A 26,088-nucleotide genomic window follows, 5' to 3' on the forward strand; every position below is an offset into this window, starting at 1 on the left:
TGAAATTACTCTCTGGTCTGGACAATTTTGGTTTGAAAGATCTAATTTCCCCTTTAATCCTGATCTAAAGCTTGTTGCACCAGGTAGTGGAGTCCATTACTCCATGTTGAGAATTTACTCACATAATAGGGAATCTCTTTGATTCCCTTGATCAGGGAATCTCCCTGATTCCCTGATATAGGGACTCATTAGGAGCAGTAAGGACCCCAGAATTTGGCTTACTGGAAAGACACTTTTGCCCAGGTGCCTCTGTGGATGAAGGCTTAAACTTTCTCATAAGTTAAATATAACTATCAAACATTCTAGATCAGTAGTCTCCAACCTTTTAAGTAGGAGATCACCTTTGGCATTTAAAAGTGGCCCAAGATCTACCATGTGCTATGCCCCCCTCCCCCCAGCAGGTAAGTCTGTGAGGAGGGAAGGGAGGTGGGGCAGATTGAGGCAGAGAGAGAAACATTTATTTGGGGGTGTGCCTTCCCAGCAGGTAAGTCCCACCTGGTGGGGGACCCACTCAATTTACCTCTGCTCCTGCCTCTGCAGCACTGTTCCTCACTGCAGGGGGCCTTGATTTAGTCCCTCCCCCTCCCCTTCCCCATGGACTGATCTGCTGGGCTGGGATGCATGCAGGCATGTACACAAGCACTCAGCCCCCACCCCAGCCTCAGATCAACTCCAAGAGGCTCCGAGTTCTACTGCAAGAGGCTCTGAGATCTACCGGTGGATTGAGATCCACTGGTTGGTGACCACTGTTCTAGATAGTCAAGATACTCTGCACAGATGTAGAAAACATAATGTTGTGTCCCTCAGCAGGTTGTTGTTAGCAATAATAATTTTAAAAAGGAAATATTAGTTTTTTCTGTATATGTAGGAAACTTTAAATGTGTAAGAAATTGGAGTAAGCATTCTTGCCTGCCTAATATGTCTGAAGCCTTCATGAGGAAATCTGTAACCTATTGTACATTTGCGTGGCAAGAATTATTTGGCTATTATGAGTTAAATGTTTTTTGACTATGTATGTGAAGTTTTGATATGTAGGGTAGCTATCACTGCTTGTTTAGACTGCAATATGCTTCCCATTGGAAAACAAGTCCTATTTGTATTGCCTTATACTTTTGTTAAACCTCCTCAGTTGTTTGGATTTAGGCTGAAGAGCAATGTGGATGTTGTCACACATTGGAATTTGCTTTTTAGAAACCTAGGAAATAACCCATAGAACCACATTAAAAGAGAGAGAAACAGCTGAGTCAAGCACTTAGGTTACAAAATGCCAGATTTTATTTTCCTGGTGCACACTGCACAGTAGTAAACTTCATAACCATATTCTGTTTTCCACAGAGCTCCTGCCTCATTCAGCGCATCTTAGTTGGGGATGAATTTCTTTTCTTATGAATGAGACAATGCAGAAGTTGGAAGGTGTGCAGTGAGGGAGGCAGAGGGCCAGGAAGAAGGAAAAGGTTAGTATGGTTAAAGGCAGTTGAATAGTGCTTGTAACAGGGACAGCCGCTGAGGCTCTATTGGCTCATTCGTTATCTTCCTCAGGCAAGGGGTTGGTCCCCACTTGAGACTAATCTTCTATAATTTGCTGGTAATTGGTAGATTGGTCTTGGTGGGACCACTACCTTGCCTGGTTTGTCCTTCTTACCTTCTGGCTTCTCAGTATCCACTGAGCCCTCAGTGGTCTTAGTCCACTCTCCATCTTGGCTCTCTATCAATAGAATACAGTATGCAACTGCCCCCAGGTACGGTCTTGATGACAGCCAGCTGGCCCTATCCCAAGTGAGGAGGCGCTATTGGGAGCTCCTCTACCCCTACACTCTTGCCACAAGCCTCTGTAGCTTTATAGTCACTCAAGCTCTGAAGCACTATCTGGAGAGCTCTGCTGGACACCAGGCCCTGTAGTCTCAATCCAGAGGTGTCCTACCCCAATAGGATCCAGGCTTGCCACCTGGAATCCCCAAGAATCCATCCTTCGCAATAAAGAGAACACATGAACAGGATGTCTGTCTCTCCCCGTGTCTGGGCGAGTGTGTCTGTCTCCACCTTGGAGCCTCCTCCGCTCACTTCCTCTGCTCTGTCATTGCAGCTTAGGCAGGGACTCGGCCAATTGGTGGTGATTTCCTTCAACCCCATGGCATCTGTTTCCTACAGGTGACTTCAATTTAGCTAGGTCAGGTGAGTTCCCAGCAGCAACCAGTACTGGGAAAGCGACCGGTACTGGGAACTCCTGCAACTGGCCCATGCTGATGGGATGCCCTAAGCCCTTGCTAGGGACTTCCCCTGCTGGCTGTAGCGTGCAGTTTCTCCTCTGCTTGAGTCTGCCTGGTGCTAGTGGTGGGGTTGGCATCAAAGTGTGGGAAGTCCCTGCAGTGCTGTCAGCCTGCCATTTGCTCCTAGTCTGGTAAGGAGAAGGGTGCAAGCGGGGTTACTCTCCTTCCTCCCTCTCAGCCTACTACAGCGCCACAGAGAACTGCATCCTATGTATCTGCCATAGAGTTCTGGCTGATGTTGGGTGAGTCACTTAAACACTGCTCTTCACTTTCAGGATGGTTTGGTACTCTGGTTTCATTTACCGAAGTGCTGGGTAACTGAAATCAATAGGGGCTGTGCTTGGAAATTCAGGTTCTAGGAGTCTCAAATGGAGTTTCCAAAATAACTGGATACTTTGATCTCAGTGCCTCAGTGGTCTGTCTGTGAAATGTGCATAATGTTTCCCTCTCATCTTGAGGGGGCTTGTAGGGGGAAAAATATTTATATATATTTTTAAAGCTCTCAGATTATATCTATTTCCAGGCTTCCTATATCTATTTTTATATCTATTGCCTTGTGCTCAGTTCTGCCATCAGGTTAGGATTTGAATGGCTTGAGGTCTGGCACTTGGCAACTTATAAGTTCTTGACTGCAACTTTATTTTTGTTTTTAATGTGTAATCATATTTATAGTAATCATGCAAAATTTCAGGCCAACCTAATTCTCTTTTAGCACATATACAGTTGTATGAAGTATAACTGTATTGAATCAATGTAATTGGTTGGTGTATTTATTGTGTATGAATGCCAGGAGGGCGATAGAAAGAAGAGGAGGTGGGTGGGATGGGGTGGGGTAAGGAAATGAAGGACCAGAGATGGAGAGGTATTGTTTGAACAGGGAAGAACTGCTGCACAGGTAACACTCTTGTGCAATCTCAACTGCTGGTACTAAAGCACCTTGAGTTACATAAAACAAAAATTGCAACAACAAATATTTCTAGAGTATATTTAATGCATTAATAGAGTCAGATGTCAATCTTGCAGAGGGTTTGCCATCATGGAACTTTTTATGAGGGCTCCAGTGTAGTTGCTTTGAACTTCATGCAGCAATTTCAGAGGGCTCTATGTGGGTGTAAGGGTAATGGTTATATTGAAGACTATTGTAACAAAGTATAGTCAGCCTCATTAAAGCACCAGTTCAATAGTAAATAGGACTCAATGCAAAAAGATGCAACGCAACAGTGTCCTAGTAACACTAAATCTCTGGAGCCTGACTTATTTTGGAAGGATGCAGAGAGGAGGACTTCCCTCTAAAAGAAATGGAAAAGAACCAAATCTAAATGCTGCTTCTTTGGGCAACTGAAAAGTTGTCCAGGGACTTTTTCCCCCCAGAGGAAATGCTTCTCAGTTGTGCCCTTTTCTTTTCACTTTGGGCTTTTGACATTTCATAAAATAGTTTTTTGGAAAGAAAATGACAAAAATGAGAATTTGGATTATTGGCTTTTCTCAGGAACAAACATAACTTCTTGACTGGCCCTAATGCAGAAGGTAATATTAGTGCCTTTCCGTCCTGTGTAGTACAAAGAGGAAGGGATGGGACACTGGGTGTTCATCTGACCTGTCTTCTTGAATTACAGGGCTAAATGAACAGAAAGAGGATGAGCCAAACTCTTTGGCAGGTCTTTTCTCTGAACCACTGACACTTGGGGTGATTTTTTCCTTGGTTCCTAAAAATGAAGCTCTGAAGCAGATGCATTTTGCCTTGGGCATGTATCTGGTAGTAGATAGCATTAGATCAATTGATAGGTATCCCAAGTGCATGGCTCTTTCTGGGCAAACAAAAATGACTGGGAGCAGGTAGTACCATTATCATCACCATAAGGCCCTGATCCTCTGGGGGTGAACCAGAGCCTCTAAGCAGCTGAACATGGAGGCCCTGATCCTACAAAGCTCAATCTGTGCTAAGCCTTGTGAGCAGTGCTGATGTGTAAGGGATGCACCCCCTGAAAGCGCTGGTGCACCCTAACTGGCTGCGCTTGCCGCTTAGGTGATGGGCAGGGGGGGCAGGCAGGGGTACCAGTGCCACCCCTGTGAGCACCAGCCAGAGAGCAGCGCTGACTGGTTGCTGAGGGGCATGTGCCCCCCCTGACTAAGGTGGTACCAGCTACCTATGCTCATGACCAACAGAATTTGCGGCTCCAGCTGGGGAAATGCCATTACATTCAAGCGGGCTACTCCTAGGACCAGCATTTGCATGAGGGTTGAACAAAACATGATGAGAGAGGTGGAAGGTGGTGACAGATGGGCTGGAAGCCATGGTTGGATCTAGGAATTTTCAAGGCAGGGGTGCACACTGGCCTGTGACACAACCGGCATTTTTCTCTGGTGAAAGGGAAACTCGGTGTTTTGTTGGGGGCTGGCGCTCTCCTTAGGTTAGCTTAGAGATCAATGCAAAAGCAAGCAGAACTATTGGAAGGGGCACGGATGCAAAAAACAAAACCCCACAGCCGAGTAGTGAAAAATAGGCAGATGTTATGCCCGGAGTCCTGCAGCCGCCACGGCCGCGTAGTCCGTGTCCCAGCCAGAGCCGGGGTGCCTCCGGGGGCTGCGCTGGGGCTGGGGTGGAGCAGGACTGGAGGCGGGGGGAGCGGGAAACAGGCCGGGAGCGGGCACCCTGCGCAGAGGCCACACGTGGCTGCTCTGCTGCGGTGAGGCGGCTCTTGCAGCCCCGCCGCCACCCGCCCACCCGGGGACAGCCCCAGCCCCAGCCCCAGCCCCGTCCCCGCCCGGCCGCGCCGAGGGGAGCCGGGAGCCCTTGACGTCGCGGTGCGGGGAGGAGCCGGCCGGGGGCCGGGGCCGCTTTATTAGCCCTGCAGGTTGCAATGAGCGGCGCGGGCAGCGCTCCCTGAGCAACAGGCGGCGGCTCCGGCTCCGGCTCCTCGGCGGCGCTTCCCTCCCCGCGCGGCGGCGGCGGCGGCAGAGCGGAGGAGCCAGGCGGGCGGGCAGGCCGGGAGGCGGCGGCGGCGGGGCCGGGCCGGGCCGGGCCGGGGCGTGCGCGGAGGCGGCTCGGGATGGTTCTCCCGTCCCTGTGGCTCGGAGCAGCAGCCGCTCTGGTCGCGCTCGCGACTTCGGCGCAGCGAGTAAGTGCCCCCCCCTCCACCCCCCGGTCCCGGGCTCCGGCGAGCAGCCCGCAGCCCCCGGCGCCGCCTGGGCTCGGCCACGTGCGGGCGGCGGGAGCCGGGACGTGGCGGCGGCGCCTTCTGTCGCTGTCACCTGTCCCGGCCTGGCGGGGGGACCCGCCCCCCGCCCCCGCTTCTCCGGGCTCCCGGAGCCCCGGGACACGTGTCGCTGCGGAGCCGCTGCCAGGTTTGCGGAGCCTTCCTCATGCCTCTGGTGAGGTCCCCCTCCCGGGCCTCGGCCGGGTCCTGGGCTGCAGGCAGCCCTCCCCGCTCCTCGTCCGGGGCTTGCAGCCGGCTCATCCCACCCTGTCGTGGTGGGCTCCCGCGTGGCACAGCCTGCCCACTTCTTTGCCTGAGCTATTCAGCTCCGTGACTCCAAGCCCCAGGAATCTGGGCGGGATAGCGGGTTTCCCCTTGCTTTTCCCCTGGCATCGGGTGGGAGGTGACCTGTCAGCATACATTGTGGCCAGCCCCTTGCACCCTGGCCTCTGAGGAGTGGTAACTTGAATTAATTCGCGGGCCCTTTTTGGCACTGCATAGAATGGGTCATTCACAATCGGCTTTCCGAGCTGCGCTATTTATGTTAAACTTATTATGGAGTCTGTTGGTGGGAACAGCTGTTAATTCAGTTGAAGCAAACGCTGTCCCAAAGAACCACAAGGCAAAATTTAGAGACAGTGGCAGTACAGAGGAAGCACATCTTCCCCACCTTCTCGAAAGCCCGTGCGACCCTATGTCTTGTAATAATTTGACTAATCGCTTTGCTTGTGTGTGTGTTTGTGTTTTCCCCCTCTGCAGGTTGGTAAAGAAGGAACGAAGGTACAAACAGGTGAGCATCATTTTTATTACTGATGTTACTGAAAATGATAGTTAAATTAGCTCAGGAAATCAGTCTGTTAATCATTTCTTTCAATGCATGTGCAGACTAACTTTCTTATCCCCCCCAAGCAGAGATGATGTCTTCCCCACCCTCCCCCACCCAGCAGTATGTGTCGAATTGCAGTCTTTTGCCTGCCTTCTTGTTACTGTCTCTTGCACCCCACCAGACCTCTGCCTCCCTTTTAAACAGGACAGATTCAGATTCAAAATTACAACACGCTGACCCCAGCCCTCCAGATGTCATGGCAAAGAAGCTCTTTGCTGAATTCTCTGATTGCTTTTTGGAGTAAGGAAAGAAATACTTATTGAATTTTGGCACAGCATATATGTGCACGCTAGATAGTTTTAACATTGTGTGAGCATGTGGTCTAAACTTTTCTTCTGTTAGCTGGAGATCCATTGTTACCAGCCTAACTAAAATTCCCCTGTGTGATCCAGTGATGGACACAAAACACTTACACTCAGCTCGGTGACAAAGACACTGAGCTATTTATTTTCAAAATGTGACTTTCAGTAATCATAAGCTATAGAAGAAAGCTGCTTTGAAACTGTACTGTTTATCCTGCAAGTAGGTTGGAGGCATGATGTATAAGACAACTAAAGAAAAGTTTACCTGTCACAATCTACTCGTGTTGCTAAAACTTCCCCTTTCTTTTAGGATGGTTGAATCACTTCCTTTTTAAACTACTTCAAAAGGGGGTGCACTTCTGTTTAATGTCACAAGATATGTGCCCACTTACACCATCACAGAAATTGAGCGCCCTTGTTCATGGGGTAGAATGTGTCTGCAAAATACAAGAGTGGGTGTTAGGTCTCCTGGGTTGTTGCGACTTAGGAATCAGCCTGGAGAATGCTCTCATCTGTTTCTTAGTCTATCCACCTAGGAAGTGAGTAAAGTAATGCTAACCCAGGATGCTGAGGGTAAGGTTTTGAGTCTTCCTAGTGTTTGTCATGCTCAGAAGACAGGTACTCTTTATTTCGACTCTAGCAATGTACTCGTGTGCAGAGGTTAGTTGGAACCATCGCCAATAGGTGCCTATAGATGTGCTCGTACGCGTTTTAATTAGAACGCTCCAGTGTCCCCTCACTGTCATGTGTATTAAGCCCCCGCACATTTCTAAATGGCTTTAGGGGGTGCTTTACCTAAAATTTGTTGAATGAGCTTTAGAAGAAGCATCCTGCAGTCATTTTGAAATGTGTGGGGGCTTAATGTGCATGATGGTGAGCTGTTTTAATTAGAGTGGCTGTCCGGGAACCACTCTAATTTAAACGTGCCCCCCACCCCACTCCTGAACACGTTTAGGCAGCCAATGAGTAACTGGAATTGGGATGCTTAGTATTTGCCACTTACGTATAAACTCACCTATCTTTATTGCACGCCCCTCCCCCCCCGTTTCCCCCATGTGTTGGTCTTGTATGTTTAATTTCTACTCATTTCCATGAGATTTGATTCATACACAAATTTCAGTAATCATAATCTGTACTGAAACGCTGCCCTTACCAAGTAGTTTATACTGTAAATAAGAACAAATTCCTTATATTGGAAAATAATGCCCCCCCGCCCCTTGTTTTCATCCACCCCTGCTTTTATCATTGTTCTTATTCATGGGCCAGGAGTTTTTCTGGTTTGTGAATGTTTGAGATAATGCCCACAATCCACAAGGGATGCATTTAGATGAAAAGAATCTGGATCTCTAAGCATGGCCAGGAGTTTAATGGGGAGCATAGTCTTAAGGTGCAGAATGTGGAAAGAGGAGACAGGGCAGAATTCTTCAGTGCTAAAGATGTGATAGCAGCATCTTTAGTGCAAAATATGCTGCTGTTCATTAGCTGATCTTTTCTTGTACCCTATTTTAAGACTTGTGAAATCAATTATATATCACATATGCCATATAGATGGGATTTGCACTAGACTAATGTATTGCACTACTGCATAGGATAAAGTGACCAATTGTCAAGCAGAAATCTTTTTGTTAGCCTGGATGTGTTGAAGCTCAACTTAGTGCAGTGCAGTGTCTTTATCCACCATGCTCCCCAGTGTATACAAGTAATGAGGTGACAGCACTGTTAACACTACTGCTTGAAGGCTGGTTTGGTTTCTAACGTGAAATAGCATTAGTCTGTCTTTGGGTAAAAAATTTTGCTGGGGATTTGTAAAGGCTCAGTGTAGTTCAAGAAAGTGTAAGAGAGATTCAGTAAAGATAGATTCCTGTCTGACCACTTGGGAAGAGCATGTGTTTAGTTGCCTGTAACACTGTGCTAACTTCACACTACCAGAAATGAGGGGAAAAAGGCAGTGAGGGGAAAGGCATGCTGGCTGCTTTGGCCTTGACTTTTTTTTCCCCTTCAAAAGTGCTGAACAACCACAGCCTCAGCTAATGTCAGACCTACAAGAGAGTTCTTTACTTTCCAGCTTTTTTTGCTTTTCATTCAGACTTTTCTCTTGGCCAAAGACTGTCAGAAATGCAGCACCCTCTGGAGCCAGTGTGATAATTTGAATTAGTTGGGTGGGTCAAAGAAGAAATCAGAATTGCTTCCCAATTCTTGAAGGCTGTCAACCTGAACGAAGGGTGAGCTGGATCACTTGCTGGTTAGTGCATCATCACACTTTTCATTGTTAAGGGACACTTTGCTAAGGTAGCCCTACACTTTGTCCTTTTTGGCTGTGTCCAGACAAGCGTGGCCGTGAGGTGTATGTAGCACTGCAGACATGTCTGCGGCACCACATACTGCACATTCAGCTGTTCTCCACACTGCAAGGTAGTAGTGTGGGTGGAGGGATTTGATCCTGGAACGTCCTGGGGTCAAAAAAACCTGTACAAAAAAAATAAGTGGAGTGGCACACCGGGTTCAGCATGTACCACCCAAAACCAGTGGTCGGCCAGAGCCACACTCTAGCTAGCGCTGAGGCTCCAAGAGGCAGGATTGCCACTGCTGCAGTCCCAGGAGGTCCCCAGGGGCCAGCTCAGTGCTGGTCCCAGCCTCTCCTACTCCACCAGGGGTAATCTGCTGCATGCCAAAGGGTGCGTTGCACAGGCATTTCCCGGGGACAAGTAGCAGCAGCACAAGGTGTGCTGCTGCTTCTTGTCCTTGGGGAAACAAATGTCCCTGCTTGTGTGGATGTGGCCTTTGAGATTTGCTGCAATCTATCACAGCGTACCACTACATTCATTTTAAATGCTGGCCATTTAATTTCTATGCTAGCATAAGATTTTTTAGTACTTATTCCTAGAATTTCCATTGGAAAATGCCTTGGCTTCTAATGCCCGAGTTATAGCTTGCAGTGTATGCAGCAGTGTCCAGCACTGTGATGGTGTTTTAGCTTGACTATTTTATTACATAATGAACCAAACTTTGTTATAGCTGTCCTTCAATTTATAATTTTAAAACATTTTATTCTTAAAGATGGATGTCCTCTGTAGGTATAGTGAATTTACTAATAAAATGACTGGAAAAAACCCACCTTGATCAGTATTCTGTTTAGGTAATGGATATCAGACAGTAGGTACAGTACTGGCAAATAAATCCACATCTTTATGATAAAAGTAATACTGACTTTTCCTGTAGGTTTTCACACCACCACTTTTGCATATTTTACAGTGGTGTTGTCATGAGGAAATCCAGAATTGTGTAGCTTTGTAGCAGTGTTGTAAAGTCATCCTGTGGACCAGATTCTGTGACCCAGACTTGCATTGAATAGATCTTATTTTTACAAGCAGTTGTACATTGTAGGAGAGCTTGTGTAGTAAGATGCAACACAGGTGGCAGAATTTTACAGCTTATGAGACAGTGCAGAATCAGATTGGAGGAAAGAAATCCTAGGTTAAGCAGGTGATTGTTTGTAATCATTACGAGAGGAAATAGAGTGATAGTTAAACCAAACGGGTACTGTAGCATTTAAGCACAACCATTCCAAAGCTTTCAAATCTGAGCACCCCAAGTGGTGGACCTAAATTTTGTCCTGATTTTTTCCAGAGATGCTGAACTCCCATTGATTTCAGTAGGGTCCATGGGTTTTCAGCACTTCCAAAATTAGACACCTAAGTAAGAGCCTGTTCTGCTGCTTTGGCACTTTATTTTGGATACCTAGGGTTTAATATTTTGTCCAACATTTAAAACCAAACAAACAACCCCCCTGCCCTGCAAAACATTTCAAGAATCCCTCTTCAAAATGCAGGAAGTATAATACAGTTAAACCTAAATCATTGTTCAGTTCTAATAAGGTAAAGTCAACAGGTGTGGCCCATAAAGGGTAATGCTTCAGTTTTATTTGGATTTTTGGAGAAAACGTGAATATGCTATTCTTACACATACATCTCTTGCCTAATTATGTTTCTTGGAACACTTTGTAAAAGAATGTGATGTTCTTTCATAAATTACTCCTGTTGACTTAAACATTATGCAACTGTACTAGAAGTTAAAGCCAGATGAGAATAATTTTAAATTGAAGCATTATCTTTGTTACATTCCTCTTTTTTTTCTTATTATTAACATTGTTGAATTGACTAAACAGAAAAGCTTTGAACCTGGAGAACAGGAAAAAGAACACCTACAGCTGGAATAGCATTGCTCTACACAGTCTACAGAAGTGATTCTAAACCTTTTTAGAGTTGGGGAACCCCTTTGTAACTTCTTTGAATTGTGTGACATCCCAGTTGAGAACCACTGTTTTACTGTGTCAGGCCCTATAGTTTTAAGCAGTTCCCCTTCCCAAGCCTTACTTGCCCTGTTCTCCCTACAGAGGCAGAACCTTTGAAGTCAGAGGTCTTTGTTATAATAAACAGTAGGGCAGTATGGTTCTGTTGGTAAAAAGAATGTATAAGACATAGGATTGTGTGGGCAAATTATACAGCTATGAACTTTTTACCTTGAAATTTGGAATCAGCAACCTGAGTCCAAGCCAGTGTCAGTTAGGTATTTTATTGTCCCCAACCACTCTAATCAGTCAGTCGGGGTGTAAAGTGACTGCACACACTGAGAACCAAACTCTTCATGTAACAGGTTTCTTCCGTGGATAACTTTGCTTTAAAAAAAGAAAAATTAAATGGTCAAAATGAGAGGCTACCTAAATCAGTGGTTCTTGTTGGCCTGCTACTGCCACAGGCAGGTGGAACTTCATGGTGCACATTCTGTAGACCCAGGTTGGGAAGCTGGTGGGGCAGAAGTGCCCACTTTCTTTTCAGCCTTTCCCCGTCTGGCCCTATATGCTGTCCTGCCTGCCTCTGTTTCTGGGAGACACTATGTGGGGGCAAGTGGGGAAGGGCTGTGGCAAGAGTGTAGGCTCCTGTTCGAGCCGCTTCCCAAATCTGGCTCTGCAGGAGGTGTGCAGTACCCACAAAATAGTCTTGCATCACCCTGGTTGAGAACCACTAGTGTATAGAGAGTGCAGAAAAAGACAATGGATGTAAAGGGAGGAGTTTGGATGTCCTGGTATTTAGGTGTTTCACATTTTTTTAATTTTGAATGCCTTCCTTTCCCAATTCATCATTTACAGACCCTGGAAAATGCTTTGCTGACATCAAAAACTTTGAAATGCTTCTTCCTAACCTTCATTCCCACTTTGTGGTCAGTGTTGTGGATGTGGATGTTCTATTAAAGCAACTTGTTTGTCCTCCCAAGCAGGAATCTAGGAATATTACTAAAAGAACTACAACATTATTTCTTGGTTGTGCTGGAAATGTGGGATTTAGTCACCAAGCAAAGATATTGAGTGATTTGGACATCCTTCTTTCCTCTTGGTGAGATAAAAGTCAGAGAGCACCTGTGCTGTGCTGATCTGTAAGAGAATTTTAAATTGAAATAGGCTTGAAATACAACATGGATCCACATTTCTAAACCCACTGAAATGGCAGCTGTTAATTTTGTAAGGTTTGATTTAGTTCAGTTTGTAGGTAGGGCTCTGCTGCTTCCAGATAAGTTTCTTTGTACCCTGCTCTCTGCAGACAGGCCAGGCCATTTGGGCAGCTGTGGATTGAAGTGTTATAGGCGCCCCCCCCCTTTCCTCTGGGAACATGTCTTGTGCCAAATGCTGTTTGTTGTGATGGCAAAAAGCTGTGGTAATAGATCCTACCATATTTGTAAAATCCAAAGCAACCTGGATCTTCTGGCTTTACTGCTGTGGTAGTATCAGAGCAAGGTCCAGGATCTAGCCAAGCATCTGTAAAAGTGTCTTAAAGTACTTTCTCCATCTCTTTTTCTGTTCTTGAGTGTATTCTATCTCGTATTACAAGAGGAGAAACCAAAAGGGGCAAGTCCATGAATGAAAGGGATTTAATAGAGTTTTGCAGAGGAAGAATGAGTGCCCCTGTGATCACTGAAACTCTTGATATGGATTGGGACCATGTTAACATGGTCAGTCATTGCAGTGATATCTGCTGGGATGGGTCTAGCTGTAATGCAGTTTTGAGATTGCAGAATTTTGTAGTACAACATGTGGCACCCTTGAAAAGACTGAAGCAAGTACCAGCATAGAAGCAAGCGATTTGGTTTAGCATGCATGTGTGGAACAGTCTCATGATTTTTCCTAAATAAGAAATAAAATGGACATTCAGTCTTTTTCACAGGGGAATTCTGTGGTCTTTGAGGGCAGTTTGAAACAGGTAATTTTAGGGCTTTGTCTCTTAATTTGTAGTAAGTGTAAATCATATGCAGTACATTTGCATGTGTCTTATGCAGGCCTCTAGATTCTTAGTGTGTGTGTGTGTGATTTAAGGCTCCTAGCTCATAATGGTCTCATAAGTTCACTCAACTTTACAAATGTGGCTCTTTCCTCTTAGTTTTAAACATCCTTGCTACCATGAGGGCTCTAACTAGGTTTGCTTACGTCCATTCTAACCAGATGGTAGATAGACTGTGTTGCTGCAACTTGCATGCTGATTGTTTAAAATATACACCTCTTTCTACTTTAACACGTTTTCTTTTGTTCTTGCCCCTTTACTGTGACTCCTTTATGCACTGATGGAGTGTGTATGATTAAGCTCTAAAGGAAGTTTAAGTTATTGTATAAGAAATGGGTTCTAACTTGCATCACTTCTGAATTCAGGCCTGAAACAGCATTACTTATGATGTTTTTGTTTGGCTTTCTGGTGTGTACTGTGTAATGGTAATCAGGGTTGGGATGCAGCACAATCTAAGTCAGTAGTGGGCTGCCTTGCTAAATTTTCATTGCTTATTGTTTGGCTGGCTTACTGTTTTGTAGTTGTGTACCTGTCACCCATTCTTCAAGCCTGTTGTTCTCTTCATCCTCATTTTGGATTGCTTTGGGATTTTTAACAGATTTACCAAAACACAGAGCAAGACCGTATGGGCTAGTGATTCCAGTCAGCACCGATGCAGCTGGGAGCTATCTATCCAATGTTCTCTCTGCAAGCCATCAAAGACGATCAACCAGGGATGTATCCCAAATCCCAAAACAACTATATTTTAATGTCACAGCTTTTGGAAGGGAATTCCATCTCCGGCTGAGACCTAATACCCACCTGGTGGCTCCCAAGGCAGTTGTGGAGTGGTATGAAGACTCTGTGGAAACTGGAAATGGCACTGATGCTGGTAACACAAATCAGAGTAGAACTGCTACAGAGAAGTTGTGGAAAAGAGAGCCTCTATGGACCAACTGTGCTTACATTGGAGACATTGCTGATATTCCTGGAGCTTCTGTTGCTATTAGCAACTGTGATGGACTGGTAAGATTTATCCCTGCCACATTTGTTTTTTAGCTTTTTGTCCATTTTCCGGATACCTTTTGGTTACTGTTAAATATCCAATAGTTATATTACTTGAATAGCTTCACTTCCAAATCCACTAGCAATGATGCCTGTGCACATTTTTATTTATATGGAGTTACTGGGCCTCCATCTAGAATAACTCATCAACTTTGCTGGACTAACACCTTATTAACACTGGTGTAAAAGGTCTAAATTAAACCTGTTGTTTTGGTGTGCCATGTTACAAATAGGGAAATGAGGACTGACAGCTTAGAAAAGAGATGACTGAGAGGAAATAATAAAGAGTTATAAAATCATGAATTGTATGCAAAAAATTAATAGACAGATGTTATTCACTATGATGCAACTTCACTGGGAACCTGCTAATTTATCAGGCAGCAAGTTTAAAGCAAAAGGAAGTACTATTACACACAATGCAGAATTAGCTTTTGGAATTTATTGCTACAGGAAGCTATGAAGACCAGTTGTATAATTGGGTTCATAAAGGGATTATACAAACCTACTGAAGATGGGTCCATTGAGACTATTATACAGAATAGTCAGGGATGTAACACTGGGCTCAGGACATTCCTAAACTTAAGCTTGCTGCTAACTGGGAAGGTGTGACAAAGAATAGGTTGTTCTATGTGTTGGCCTGTTTCTTGTACTCTTCCTCTAAAAAGCATCTGCTACTTGCTACTGTTGGAGACAGACTACTGGACCAGAAGAAGCGTTAGTCAAATCCAATGCAACAGGTCTTGTGTTTTAAATTAAAAGCAATTTCTATTTGAGCTTAAAAATGTATATTTAAGCGTCCAGAGTAATATGATGTGTTTGTAAGGTGCAGCAAGGTAACGTGCAGCTTTGCCCAAAATGTAGCAAGTTTAAATTCTTCAGATAATTTTCCTTAGGAACTAAGTTTCCATTTTTCTTATCAGACTTTTTTTTCCCTATCAAACGACATAAGGCTGGAATTGATGTACAGTAAAAGCCGTGTTATCTGACATTTTATTAATTGGCATGCTGATCAACACGGCAAAAGTGAAACCGGAAGTCCCACTTTCGGTTTCACCGAGTCCCACTTTGGCGGACTTTGGACCATGGCCTGGGGCAAAACAGCCTGTGTGGGGGCTCCCCTCCCTGTCGCCTGGCACACTGATGCCAGGGAGAGGCAGGAGGGACGGCGACCCGAACACGCAAAGACACCTGTTCACACCTCTTGGGTAACCGGCATATTTGGTTAACCGGCACCCCCCATTTCCCATAGGTGCTGGATAACAAAGCTTTTGCTGTATTACAGTATCTATAGGGGATATGCTGTCTGGAAGCACTTCTATGCTACTTCTGTCTTTTAAACTTAGATCTCTGTTATTTTGGTATAGTTTCAGCAGGGCTGTCTACAGGATTTTCAAAGTGGACAGATCTTGTGCAAAGAGATCGGACATATAATAACTGCATGTGCAGTCTTGAATTCAGTGAATATGGTAAAGCAAGCTAATAGTGCTTGTCTTGTATGACAGCATCTTCTACCTGTATAGTACACTATGATTACAAGATCCAGGAAGATTAATGAAGTGCTTAACACACTGCTGTTTGGGGAGAAATGGCATGAGGAGGTGGGATAAGAAGTGCTCCTTAATTTTAAATTAGCTTTTCCTCTTCCTGTCTGATGATAGGCTTGTGAATGATTTGATCTTGTTACCTACTATGTATTATATAACTAAACTCACTCTGAAATGTAAGATTACCCTGTGCTTCTGCAGTACATAATTTATTACAGGTGGAGCACTTGCTATGTGGATGGTTGAGTCCTCTATTTGAAACATTTATTGTTCTAAAGCTTAGATCCATGTGCAGAAACTCTTTAAAGAGAGGATATATTATTTTTCTGATGTCCCAGAAGATATAAATTACTCATAAGAGGTTAGTAAAATTATGCTTTATTTACACCTACTGTTTATACCAGGCTGTTGCGCTAAACGTGCTTTTGCACTTCAAGTTGTGGATATAGCTGTCATGAACTGAATCCTCATGTTTGGAGCTGTATTTTTTTTAATCAGTGAATGAAACATTCTTGTTAATTGAAATGCCACTTTAAGGAACTAAACTGGATTAGACTGAGTTAAATTTAAGGTGTGTGGCAGTTCAGGCAGAGAGACATGTGGCCTACAAGCTGCCTGTGTTGGATTTGGAGTTCATAGATTGTAAGGCCGGAAGTGACCTTGGAAGATCATCGAATCTAGCCCCCTCCACCAAGCAGAAATGATAACAGGTGATGCCAGCAAGGTGACTGCCCAGTCTCTTCTTGAAGATTTCCAGGGTAGGTGATTGCACCACCTCTGGAGGGAGCTTATTCCACAGTTTGGACACCCTGACTATGAAGAAGTTTTTCCTAATGTTAATCCTGAAACGGTCTTCCAGGAGTTTGTAGCCATTACTCCTAGTTTTCCCCTTGGGTGCCCTGGTGAACAGTTGCTCACCGAGCCCTTGATGTACTCCCCTAACGTAGTGGTAAGCTGCTACCAGGTCCCCCGTTAGTCTCCTTTTCCTCAGCCTGAAGAGTCCCAGATCCTTTCTTCATATGGCTTGCCACGTAAGACTCTGATCATATGGGTGGCTCTTCTTTGGACTCTCTCAAACTTGTCCGTGTCCATGTTAAAATGTGGTGCCCAGAACTGGATGCAGTAACCTTTGCTTTGTAGAAGCAGAGGTTGGGAGGTACCAGAAGGTCCTAAATGGAAGAATAGGAGCTTTCTGGTTTTGTGGCACACTCCCACTGCTTTCTGTAATTCCTACTGCGGGGCTAGTCCCTTCTTAGGTGCTCTCCGTAGTTGGTGGGCGGGCAGGAAGAAATGCTGTAGATCAGTGGCGTTCATGGTTTCAGTCCCATGGGCCAGATGAATGGCATGAAGCCAGTCTGTGGGACGAATTACGCTCTACACTGCCCCCACAGCTGGGATTGGGCCCTGGGCCAGTTCAGTCCAGCCATTGACTTGCTGGGTTTAAACTCAAGGGGCCCTGCATCACTCCTATGTGCTGGGATTGGACACACAAGGAGCCATAGATCCAATCTGGTGCAAAGGGCCATAGCCTATAGGGCTCTTCATAGACCTGTTGGGAGCCCCATGGGCTGGATGACATGGCACTGGTGACAGGATCTGGCCCATGGGCTGACGGTTGAGCACCCAGCTTTAGATCACATTCTGTTTTAAGAGGGCCCTGGATGGCTGTTCCTATATTGCTACTGCTTGATTGCCATGATAATTTGGGTGTTATTCCCCTTTTGATGGGGTCCAATAAAACTGTGAGTCAACACCCCCCCGAGAGGCCTGGCTTAGAGGCTGACTCTGAAGGGTAACCCCAATATGAAATGTGGCTCTATACTATATATACTCTATACTACTATAAATGTCTTATAGTAAGTAATGGTGTTGGCAGCCTGGACTCTGATTATTCTCTCTGATTTGTTCCTCTTCTTTACCCTGTGGGGAGCAAGGCAAGGTACTTTGCAGAGCTTCTTTCCTAGACCCATCCAGAACCACTTAAACAAGTATCTCTGTGGGAATATGCTGTTTGTCCTGGTCGATAAATGAAAGGACAAATCCCTTCTCCATTAGAGTGATTTAGAATTTAATGGATCTGAAATTAAGCCCTAAACATAATATTCAGCCAAAGCTTGTTTTTTTTAATTTTATTTTATTTTTAAAATTTATTTATTTATTTTTTCCTGACCCCTGATAAGGAGGGTTTTTTGACTTCCTTATTTTTGAACTAGAAGGAATTTGTATTGAACACATTGCCACTTCAGCCACATCTACTCACAGTACTAAAAATTAAGCCTAACCCTATATAGGACAAGATAAATCTCTGTACCACCAGGTGTGTGTGTGGTAATATCTTTTGCCTACCTGTCCACTTATTGCCTATTTTGCTGTTCTGACAGGAAGACCTTGCCCTCCCTTCCACTTCACCTGGTTGGCTTAATGTACCACCTTGTAAAAGGGGAATCCCTGGATGGCATAGAACCAGCATAGTTCTTTTACTGCTTGCTGCTTTGGCCCCCAGAGCAAGAAAATCACTGGTGGGGTGAAGAGAGATGTGGTTGGTTCTTTCCCTCCACCCTCCTGCTTCCCTTAGCTGTCTGAACAGCCAGTTGGACCGGTAGGTAGAAATGGAAACATCCAGGGGCAGATCCAGAGATAGTGTAGCAGCAAGGTTTCCCTTTGCCTTTGGCTGTGCTGCACATAAGCTCTCGGCATAGGGTCTGGCCTGAGACACTGCTTTCCCATGGCTTTAGACTGAAGTGAGCACTGCTGGTGCTGCTACGTGTCCCTTGCTTTTCCCTGATGCTAAATTCAGTGGGAAGAAGGAGGGAGGGGAAGGGCAAACAGCAGCACTGTTCACCCCTAGCCTCTGGAGCCAGTTGAAAGCTGCCAGACCCTGCCTGATCAGCAGGTGAGTTTAGAGCTCCCTGTACAGCTTCAGCAGGAACCCAGGTTAGTTAGTTCAGAGCTCACTGTACATGCACATCACAGGCAAAATGTATGCGGGCGGGAGGGGGCGTACCTCATCTTGTCCCATTTTTGGATTTGCTACTGGAAACATTCAGCAGATTGGTACAATCTACACTCAGGTCCTGGTTGTTCCTTTACAAGCTCTAGGATCTGAAGTAAGTTTTTAAAGCTTTCATTTCCATCCTTCCTGGTCTTATGTCAAGCATAACAGCCAGGCTAGAGGTGAAAGATATCCAAAAAAAGAGAGGAGGGAGTTAAATCTGGCTTAACAGAAACTGGAATGGTAGTGAGAAATTCTAGAAACACGTGGCTCCTGGAAAGGTTTATTTCAAGTTCAAAGGAATTTTGAAAGTTTCTAGTTTAGCCAACTACGTTCTTAACTATAAAAATAAAAGTCACTATGGCAACAATTTGCTGACGATATAGTTTATAAAGTAAGATTGCTATCATGAGTAACTAGAATGGAATACCTGGCTTGCTCCCAGTCAGTGAAAGTCCTGGCAAACTGTTTTTGTCAATAAGTAATCTCAAATGAGGAGATTATTTATAACTAATTTAACATATGAGGTAAGATACCTGCTTGGCAACAGGAAATATTTTTTTGGGGTGGGGAACTTATGGATTTCATTAATCTGTTCTAAAATTATAAAAATGCATATGCGAAGATTTAATTTTGATTTATCAGTTTTTTGCTCTTAGCAATAACTATCTTCGTCAATAGGAAAGTAAGGGAGTTAAATACTGCTCTGTTCACTCTGTGTGTGTGTGTGGGGGGGGGGGGAGGGGGTACATACACACAATCCTCTGGATTTACATAGGTGAAGAGAAAGCAGAACTTTGACCCTGGACTTGTTCTAGGTTAGAATCAGCATTTAAAAAATATAAAACCAGGAGAAACTATTGGAAATTCTTCAACATTGGATTGTGTTTTAGTCTTTTTTGTTGTTGTTGTGTTAACTGACTGCTTGTGTGCATGTGCTCTCTCTCTTGTTTAAAAGAAATAAAAAAAAATGTAATTGCTTATCTTCAGGCCTGATATCTGCTTGCTAATATAAGGCCTCAGCAGTGATCTTGGTTGCTTTAATAACTTGCACATATCAGTAATAGTTTCAAAAGAGCACTTTTTTGAAGTGAAAGTTTTCCTATTTTTGACATTGTTTTAAAGATATATATTTTTACATTAATTCTAGGCTGGTGTATGGTAGTATTTAGTTTGGTTAGGTGTTAGAGATGCAGCACAGCTTCTTAAGTAGGTCTTCTCACAAAGAGATTTCTTCATCCTGTGGCTTCTTAACAGGAAAAACAAAGAGGGAAGCCCCTCATTAACTTTGGTAAGTAGATGATAACCACAGTGGCACAGACTGTAGTCTAGGTTATTGCCATTTGTGGAAAATACGGTATATTTACATTACACTACAGTAAGTCCCCATAAAGGGAGTGCAAAGAGCCAAAATACATGCATTGTTTGTGTAGTAATGGGTATAGGAGCACTTTCATCCTCTCCTTTGTACACCAGAAGCCAGGGACTATTTCAAAATCCTTTTTTTGAAATTTTTTTTTAAAAAAAAGCTTGTTACAGCAGCAAAGAGCTTGATCTTCCTCTCCTTGTTGCTGCTGCAGATCTGTTCCCACAAAGGACTGGATGGAAGTGAGGCAGTGGAACACACTGGGGATGTGCACGTTGCACAAAGTGGAGAGGAGGAAACTTGAGCGCAGGATGGGGCCACTCCAGCTTTGTCTTCGTATGCTCAGGACATGCTCCCTGCCACCCATGCCTGACCTTACCTGCTCCCCCTCACCTGAGCAAGTGAGGAGGAATCCCCCCTTCTGCACACACAAGATTTGAAGCATTTCTGGAAACGCTCAAAAGTCCCCATGGGCAGCAGCAGGGGGAGTAGGGTTGCAAACTGTCCATAAATGATATGAAGATCGTTTGACAAATTTTATGGACAGACACTTTTAGCCATTGTAGCCTTTCTCTTGCATCTCTCTTTCTTCTCTGTCTTTTCTTTTCCTGATCTCTAAAAGAACAGAATGGGCGTGTACCCAGGGAAATGCAAATTCCCGCTCCTGGGGACAAGTAGCAGCGGCACATATTTAAGATGCTGCTAGTTATCCCTGGGCAAACCCTTGCATGCATGCTCTGGTGCATGGCAAATTGCCCTGGCCTTCTGGGGCTGCAGCGATGATGATCTAGGTGCACTGAACCTAATTGGCAGCTGGAGCATGGCTTTGGTTGGTCAGGTTCTGTTTTCGGGTGGCATACGCTATAGCCCTACCTACTTCCCTTCTTTTTTCTGCTCCGGGTTTTGTAGATACCAGTATTTCCCAGTATGTAATTTTGCTGCCACACTGCATATATGCAATGTAATGAACAGAATTACAAGCTCCACATGCATTTTGTGGTGCCTCAGAAGGCTCTGAGGTGCCACAGACTGCATATTCCTGGTCATGGTGCTACTGTCTATGTGCCCTATTTGAGCAATAACCTGGTTTAACAAAGATTTTTCATTTTTATTAGAAACGAGATCATTAACCTTCTTTAAGCCAGATACTGAATGCTTTGTCTGAGTTAAATAAAACAGCTAATCTACCATGTTAAATATATTTAACAGTCAGGTTTGTGTATCCAACAAAAAGTTAATTGTTCTCTTCTTTGGAGAACTGTGACCCAGGTAATGTGCTAGCACCAGTGATTGTAGCTATACCAACTTGGGATCTGGCTTTCTAAGAATAATACCAGTCTTTTGCTCAGGATGCTGCTTTAGTGATCTGTCTGTTAACTTTCAAGTGTGAAACAAGAGGAAATCTTAAAGACCTCAAATTGGTAGACTACAACAGTGCATCTTAAGTTTCTTTTAATGGTAGTGTGCTTTCTCCAGTATCCTATCTGATGACAAATATAGGAGCTTAAGTCTAAATTAGAAATAAAGACAATTGGACATCTTGGATAAATAAATAAATGCATACACATGAAATTTTTGGTTATGTTTTTGTTGGGTTTTTTCTTTTGTTTTACAACTACTAGGGCAGGGGTAGGCAACCCCTGGTACACATACGAGAGCTTGGCATGGGAGGGCATTTTGCTTGGCACATGGCGCTTCAGAACAGATGACAGGGGAGCCACGAGGGGCCCGATCTTTGTAGCAGTGCAGCCCCATCCCCCTTCCTGCCATCCACCTCAAGATGCACGTGAACCCACTGCCAGCAACAAGCCAGGCTGGGGCTCCATGGCTTGCAGCCTCCCCACTCCACTGCCTGCTTTGAGCTGTCCCAGCTTTGTGGCAGGCATAAGGGGCCTGCACAGAGGCTGGGTTGGCTGTGACAGGCATCTAGGAGGATGCAAGTGGCTGCATTGGAGTCCATGGAGCCCCAGTGTGGCTTGGTGCTGGCATCAGGTGCATGTGTGCCTTGGGATGAATGGCGAGAAAGGGGCCAGAGTTGAACTGCCACAGCAAGGATTGGGCCCCTTGGGACTCCCCTGCCGCCTGCCCCTGGCTCGCCAACATCTTGCAAGTCAAGGTTGTGGATGTTTGGCACTCTACCTTAAAATGTTGCCTACCTTTGTACAAGGGACTGTGGGAATTCACCACTTTTGGAAGTTGTATTCTAAATAAAAAAATAGTTCCTACATGAACCTTCTTTCTTCTTAAACTAATACACTAGAAAAGCAATTTGAAGACCAAAACACAGTTGTTTTAAATTACTGCTGATTGTCTGATATTGAGTTTTTTCTAAGTTTATGAAGATGAAGCTAACTAGTCTTGCAAGGAGCAGCCCCATTAGCGCATGTATTAGAACATGAACAATTCTAGGAGTGCTACTCTAGCAAAGAGCTTGAAGGTTCAAAATGAACAGTCCCACATATGCTAGAATTGCTGCTGTCCAGAAGCTCAGTGCAACTTCTAGATTTTTAGATTGATTTAGGAGTCTGAATCCAGTTGTTGGAGAACAGACATCTATGTAATAAAACCCTTTCAGTTGACATCCTAACTCCCTCTCTGAAGAGGGTTGTATGCATGGAGTCTCAAAATTGAAACATCCTTTTACCCCTAGAGGTCTCTCCAGGTCAAGACTGAGGCATGTTATGGTGGCAGCATAGGAAGCTTATACTTCCTCTGCCTCAGCAGTAGATAAATAGATAACTGTTAATTGATCAACTTCAATGAGCACAAAATTCAGACACAAAGCAAGCTGTTAGAGGCCTAAAGCATAACTGCATCAGGGCTCTGGAGGTGGCATTGGTATTTTATTCTGATTTAGCACTTATTCTCCTTCCCGTGGCATTTACATCATAACAGACATCTTATACCTGCCATCCCTGCTCTGACTGTTTAGCTTTGCCATATTTGGGCACTTTGAAGTGTATTTGAGCTAGGACTGACCATATTCCACCTTTTTCAGACTGACAGGTCGCATTTTTCTCCCAGGCTAGTTCTGCTGAATTGCTGGTTGCTTTGTCTTCTACTGGCATCTACACTGACTTCTGATGTTCACTTTCATTTACTTTAGTTGACATCATTCTAGCCCACTTGGAGCTCTACTCTGTCGTTAGTCTTTTTCTGATGTGTGATGGATGCTCCGGAGACCCACCTGAGCTGTCTTATATTGATACACAGAGGAGTTTATCACCTCCCATTCAAACCCAAAACAAGCATCATATCTGGAGAGATTAACTGTCCTGTTTATGTTGCTCTTAGTTAACTTAGGGCTTTTATCCTAAACATGTTTTAAAGAGCATGTGCGATGTGGCAAGTGTTGGTAATGTATGGAGGGTGGATGCAATAATGTAAAAGATGTTTCTGTCACGCTTTGACTGCAGGCAGGAACATGCTTTTTTCAGGTAGGAACTTTGAGCTAGATTCTCACCTGAGGTGAAATCAGTGGGTTGCTCTTGCTATCTGAGACTTTTTTCTGCATCAGTTCATATATTTGTATATCTGTAAGAGTCTGATCCTGTGTTCCTTCCATGCCTGGCACTCTCACTGCCAAGGAATCCTGGTTTTACTTGAGGGAATGTTGGAGTGGATTCTTAGCTCTTCATAGCAGTAAAGCACTCTATGGGCACATTCAGATGAGCCTGCATGTGCCTCTTGCCGCATCTCAAAGCAGTTTGAGATGCGGCAAGAGGCAAGCTGGGAACAAAAAAATGGTCCCTGACTTGCATATTTGCAGCGCGGGCTCAAAATTTGATACCTGGATATCCAAGTATCAACCCCCCCACCCTCAAAGAGCAGCAAGGCATGGTCCAAGACCATGCCTGGAGGCAACCAGAGGCTCGGATCCTCCAAAGAGAAGCTCAGATAGCCAGCCAGAGTGTCTCTATGCCTGCCTCTACTGCAGCGCGCTGCCTGCCTACCTGGGCAAACAGCGATGCAAGCTGCAGTGACCTGAACTGGGACTCCCATTTCAGGTAAGTAGGGGGTCAGAGGTGGGGAGGAGCTGTGAGAGTATGCGGAACCGTGGGAGAGGGGTGCAGCTTGGGAGGGGTGGGTCCTCCGCCCAGCCCCCCACAGGGCCCGCATGGCCCACAGCTCACCCACAACAGCAGCAGCCATTGGAGTGCTCAGGGCCTCCTGGCACAGCCCCCTTGCATGGCGAGGGGCAGTGTGTCTTGGTGCAGCACTGTGCGCTTTCAGGCAACTCCGAGCTGCTTGGGCTGTCATGGAAGCAGTCTGGGCTGAGCCATACTGCCCCCCACTGCTTCATGCTGCATGGGGGAGCTGTGCCAGGAGGTCCAGAGCACCCCAATGCCCGCTGCTCTGCTGGTGAGCTGTGGGTCCTGCAGGGGGGGTTGGGGTTGTGGGGGGGAAGGGGGAGGCAGTTCATGTGCTGTGTGTGTGGCTGCAGGGGCTGCTGTCTCTACATCCTAATTAGTGAAGGGGTCAGGGGGAGTTCTAATTGTTCTGATAAGAAAACCAAAAGCAAACATCAAAACATATAGATATTTAGAATTTATTTTATTATGATGATAGAGACACTGGTAGGCTTCCAAATTGCTTTAACTTAAATATATCAGCAAAACATTTCCCAACTGATCTGTCTCTGTCTCTATCTATATATAGTGGTCTTTTGTTTTAATTTTGGAAGAACATGGGTTTTGGGGTATTTTAAAGAGTGAATTTGGATTTTTCTATCACAATTTTTGCAGTTTTTAAATAGGGAATGCCAGAATTCCTGCTAGTGAGACAAGTGACAGGACCCAGGCAGAGGAGTCTGTTCAGGGCTGGCATCCGGGACCTAGCTGGATTGCAAAGGACTCCCAGCCGAGTCCTGTGAGCTGCACATCAGCTGCAGAGAACCCTGTGCAATGGAGCTGGGCTAGCCATGCACACCTGGTGGCTCAGGCCCCACAGCACTTCAGTTGAACCTGTTGCTGCCACAATTCTTTGCAATGGATCAAACAGACCCATTTACCATCTTTACTGGTGTCAAGCAGGGCTGCATCATTGCCCAAACCTTTTTTCCATCTGTCTTTCTGTGCTTTTGATTTTGATCTGTGACCACCTTCCTCCCAGAATTGGTGTTGACTATTGAATGGACGGTCACCTTTTCAAGCTGCGGCACCTTCACAGCAAAACTAAAGTAACTAAGACTGGCATCGCCGACCTTCAGTATGCTGATGACTGTGTTATCCTCGTATACACTGAGACTAAGCTGTAGTCCACTCTTGACCTTTTCTGAGGTGCCTATCACAGCCCGGGACTCTCCCTTAACATTGGGAAGACCAAGGTGTTCTATTAGCCTGCCTTACACACAAGCTGCCTCCCTTCCCCACAAATTACCATTGCTGGGGAATCCCTAGAAAACATTGAGCTTTTCCCATACCTTGGCAGTCACCTCTCCCAGTCAGTCTTGATGTAGAAATCAAACATATAGGATTTACTGTGCCAGCATATTTTTCAGAAAGCTGCTTCACCGTGTTTTTGCTGACCGAGATCTGCAGATGGAAACTAAGATCCTGGTTTACAACGCAGTGGTTTTCCCCATGCTCCTCTACGGGTGTGAGACGTGGGTGACATATATCGAAGCCATCTTAAGTACGTGGAATGGTTCCATCAGCATTGCCTCAGGAAGATCCTTTGTATTAGATGGGAAGACCACTGCACCAATGCCGCCTGTAGCTAACATAATCAACATTGAGGCAAAGATCATGAAACATCAACTCCACTGGGCTGGCCACTGAGTGTGGATGGTTGACACTTGTCCCCTGAAGGAAGTCCTCTTCTTTCAACTTAGTCATGGTAAGAAGACCCATGCAGGACAAAGGCAGTGCTACAAGGACACCCTGAAGGCATACTGTAAGAAGGGTGCCATTGACCCTACAAATTGGGAAGTACTAGCTGGTAACAGGTCTTAATGGTGCTCCACCATACATCAAGCTACAGCCCACTTCAAAGAGAACCGTCTTGCTCAGGAAGCTGAGAATGGCAGAGGAGGAAGGAAAGTGCACAACATCCTGGCCAACAGTTGTGCCCCCGCAAGGCACCACTTGTCATATCCGTGGAAAAACTTGCAGAGCATGGATTGGACTCCTCGTTCACTTTTAAAACTCACTAGTAATCCT

General features: G+C 45.1%; 1 protein-coding gene across 1 annotated transcript in view; it reads left to right on the plus strand.

Annotated features, from left to right (window-relative positions):
- The first annotated feature begins 5,059 nt into the window (after positions 1-5,059).
- The window catches only part of ADAMTS3 (ADAM metallopeptidase with thrombospondin type 1 motif 3), a 284,076-nt gene continuing 263,047 nt past the window's right edge, over positions 5,060-26,088 (plus strand). Inside the window, exons 1-3 of the mRNA XM_019493535.2 lie at positions 5,060-5,386; positions 6,224-6,254; positions 13,580-13,986. Coding sequence (XP_019349080.1) covers positions 5,318-5,386; positions 6,224-6,254; positions 13,580-13,986 — 507 coding nt within the window. The 5' untranslated portion in view covers positions 5,060-5,317. The remainder of the gene's footprint in view (positions 5,387-6,223; positions 6,255-13,579; positions 13,987-26,088) is intronic.

The sequence above is a fragment of the Alligator mississippiensis genome, chromosome 2 (assembly GCF_030867095.1).
Source record: "Alligator mississippiensis isolate rAllMis1 chromosome 2, rAllMis1, whole genome shotgun sequence".
NCBI classification, from domain to species: Eukaryota; Metazoa; Chordata; order Crocodylia; family Alligatoridae; genus Alligator; species Alligator mississippiensis.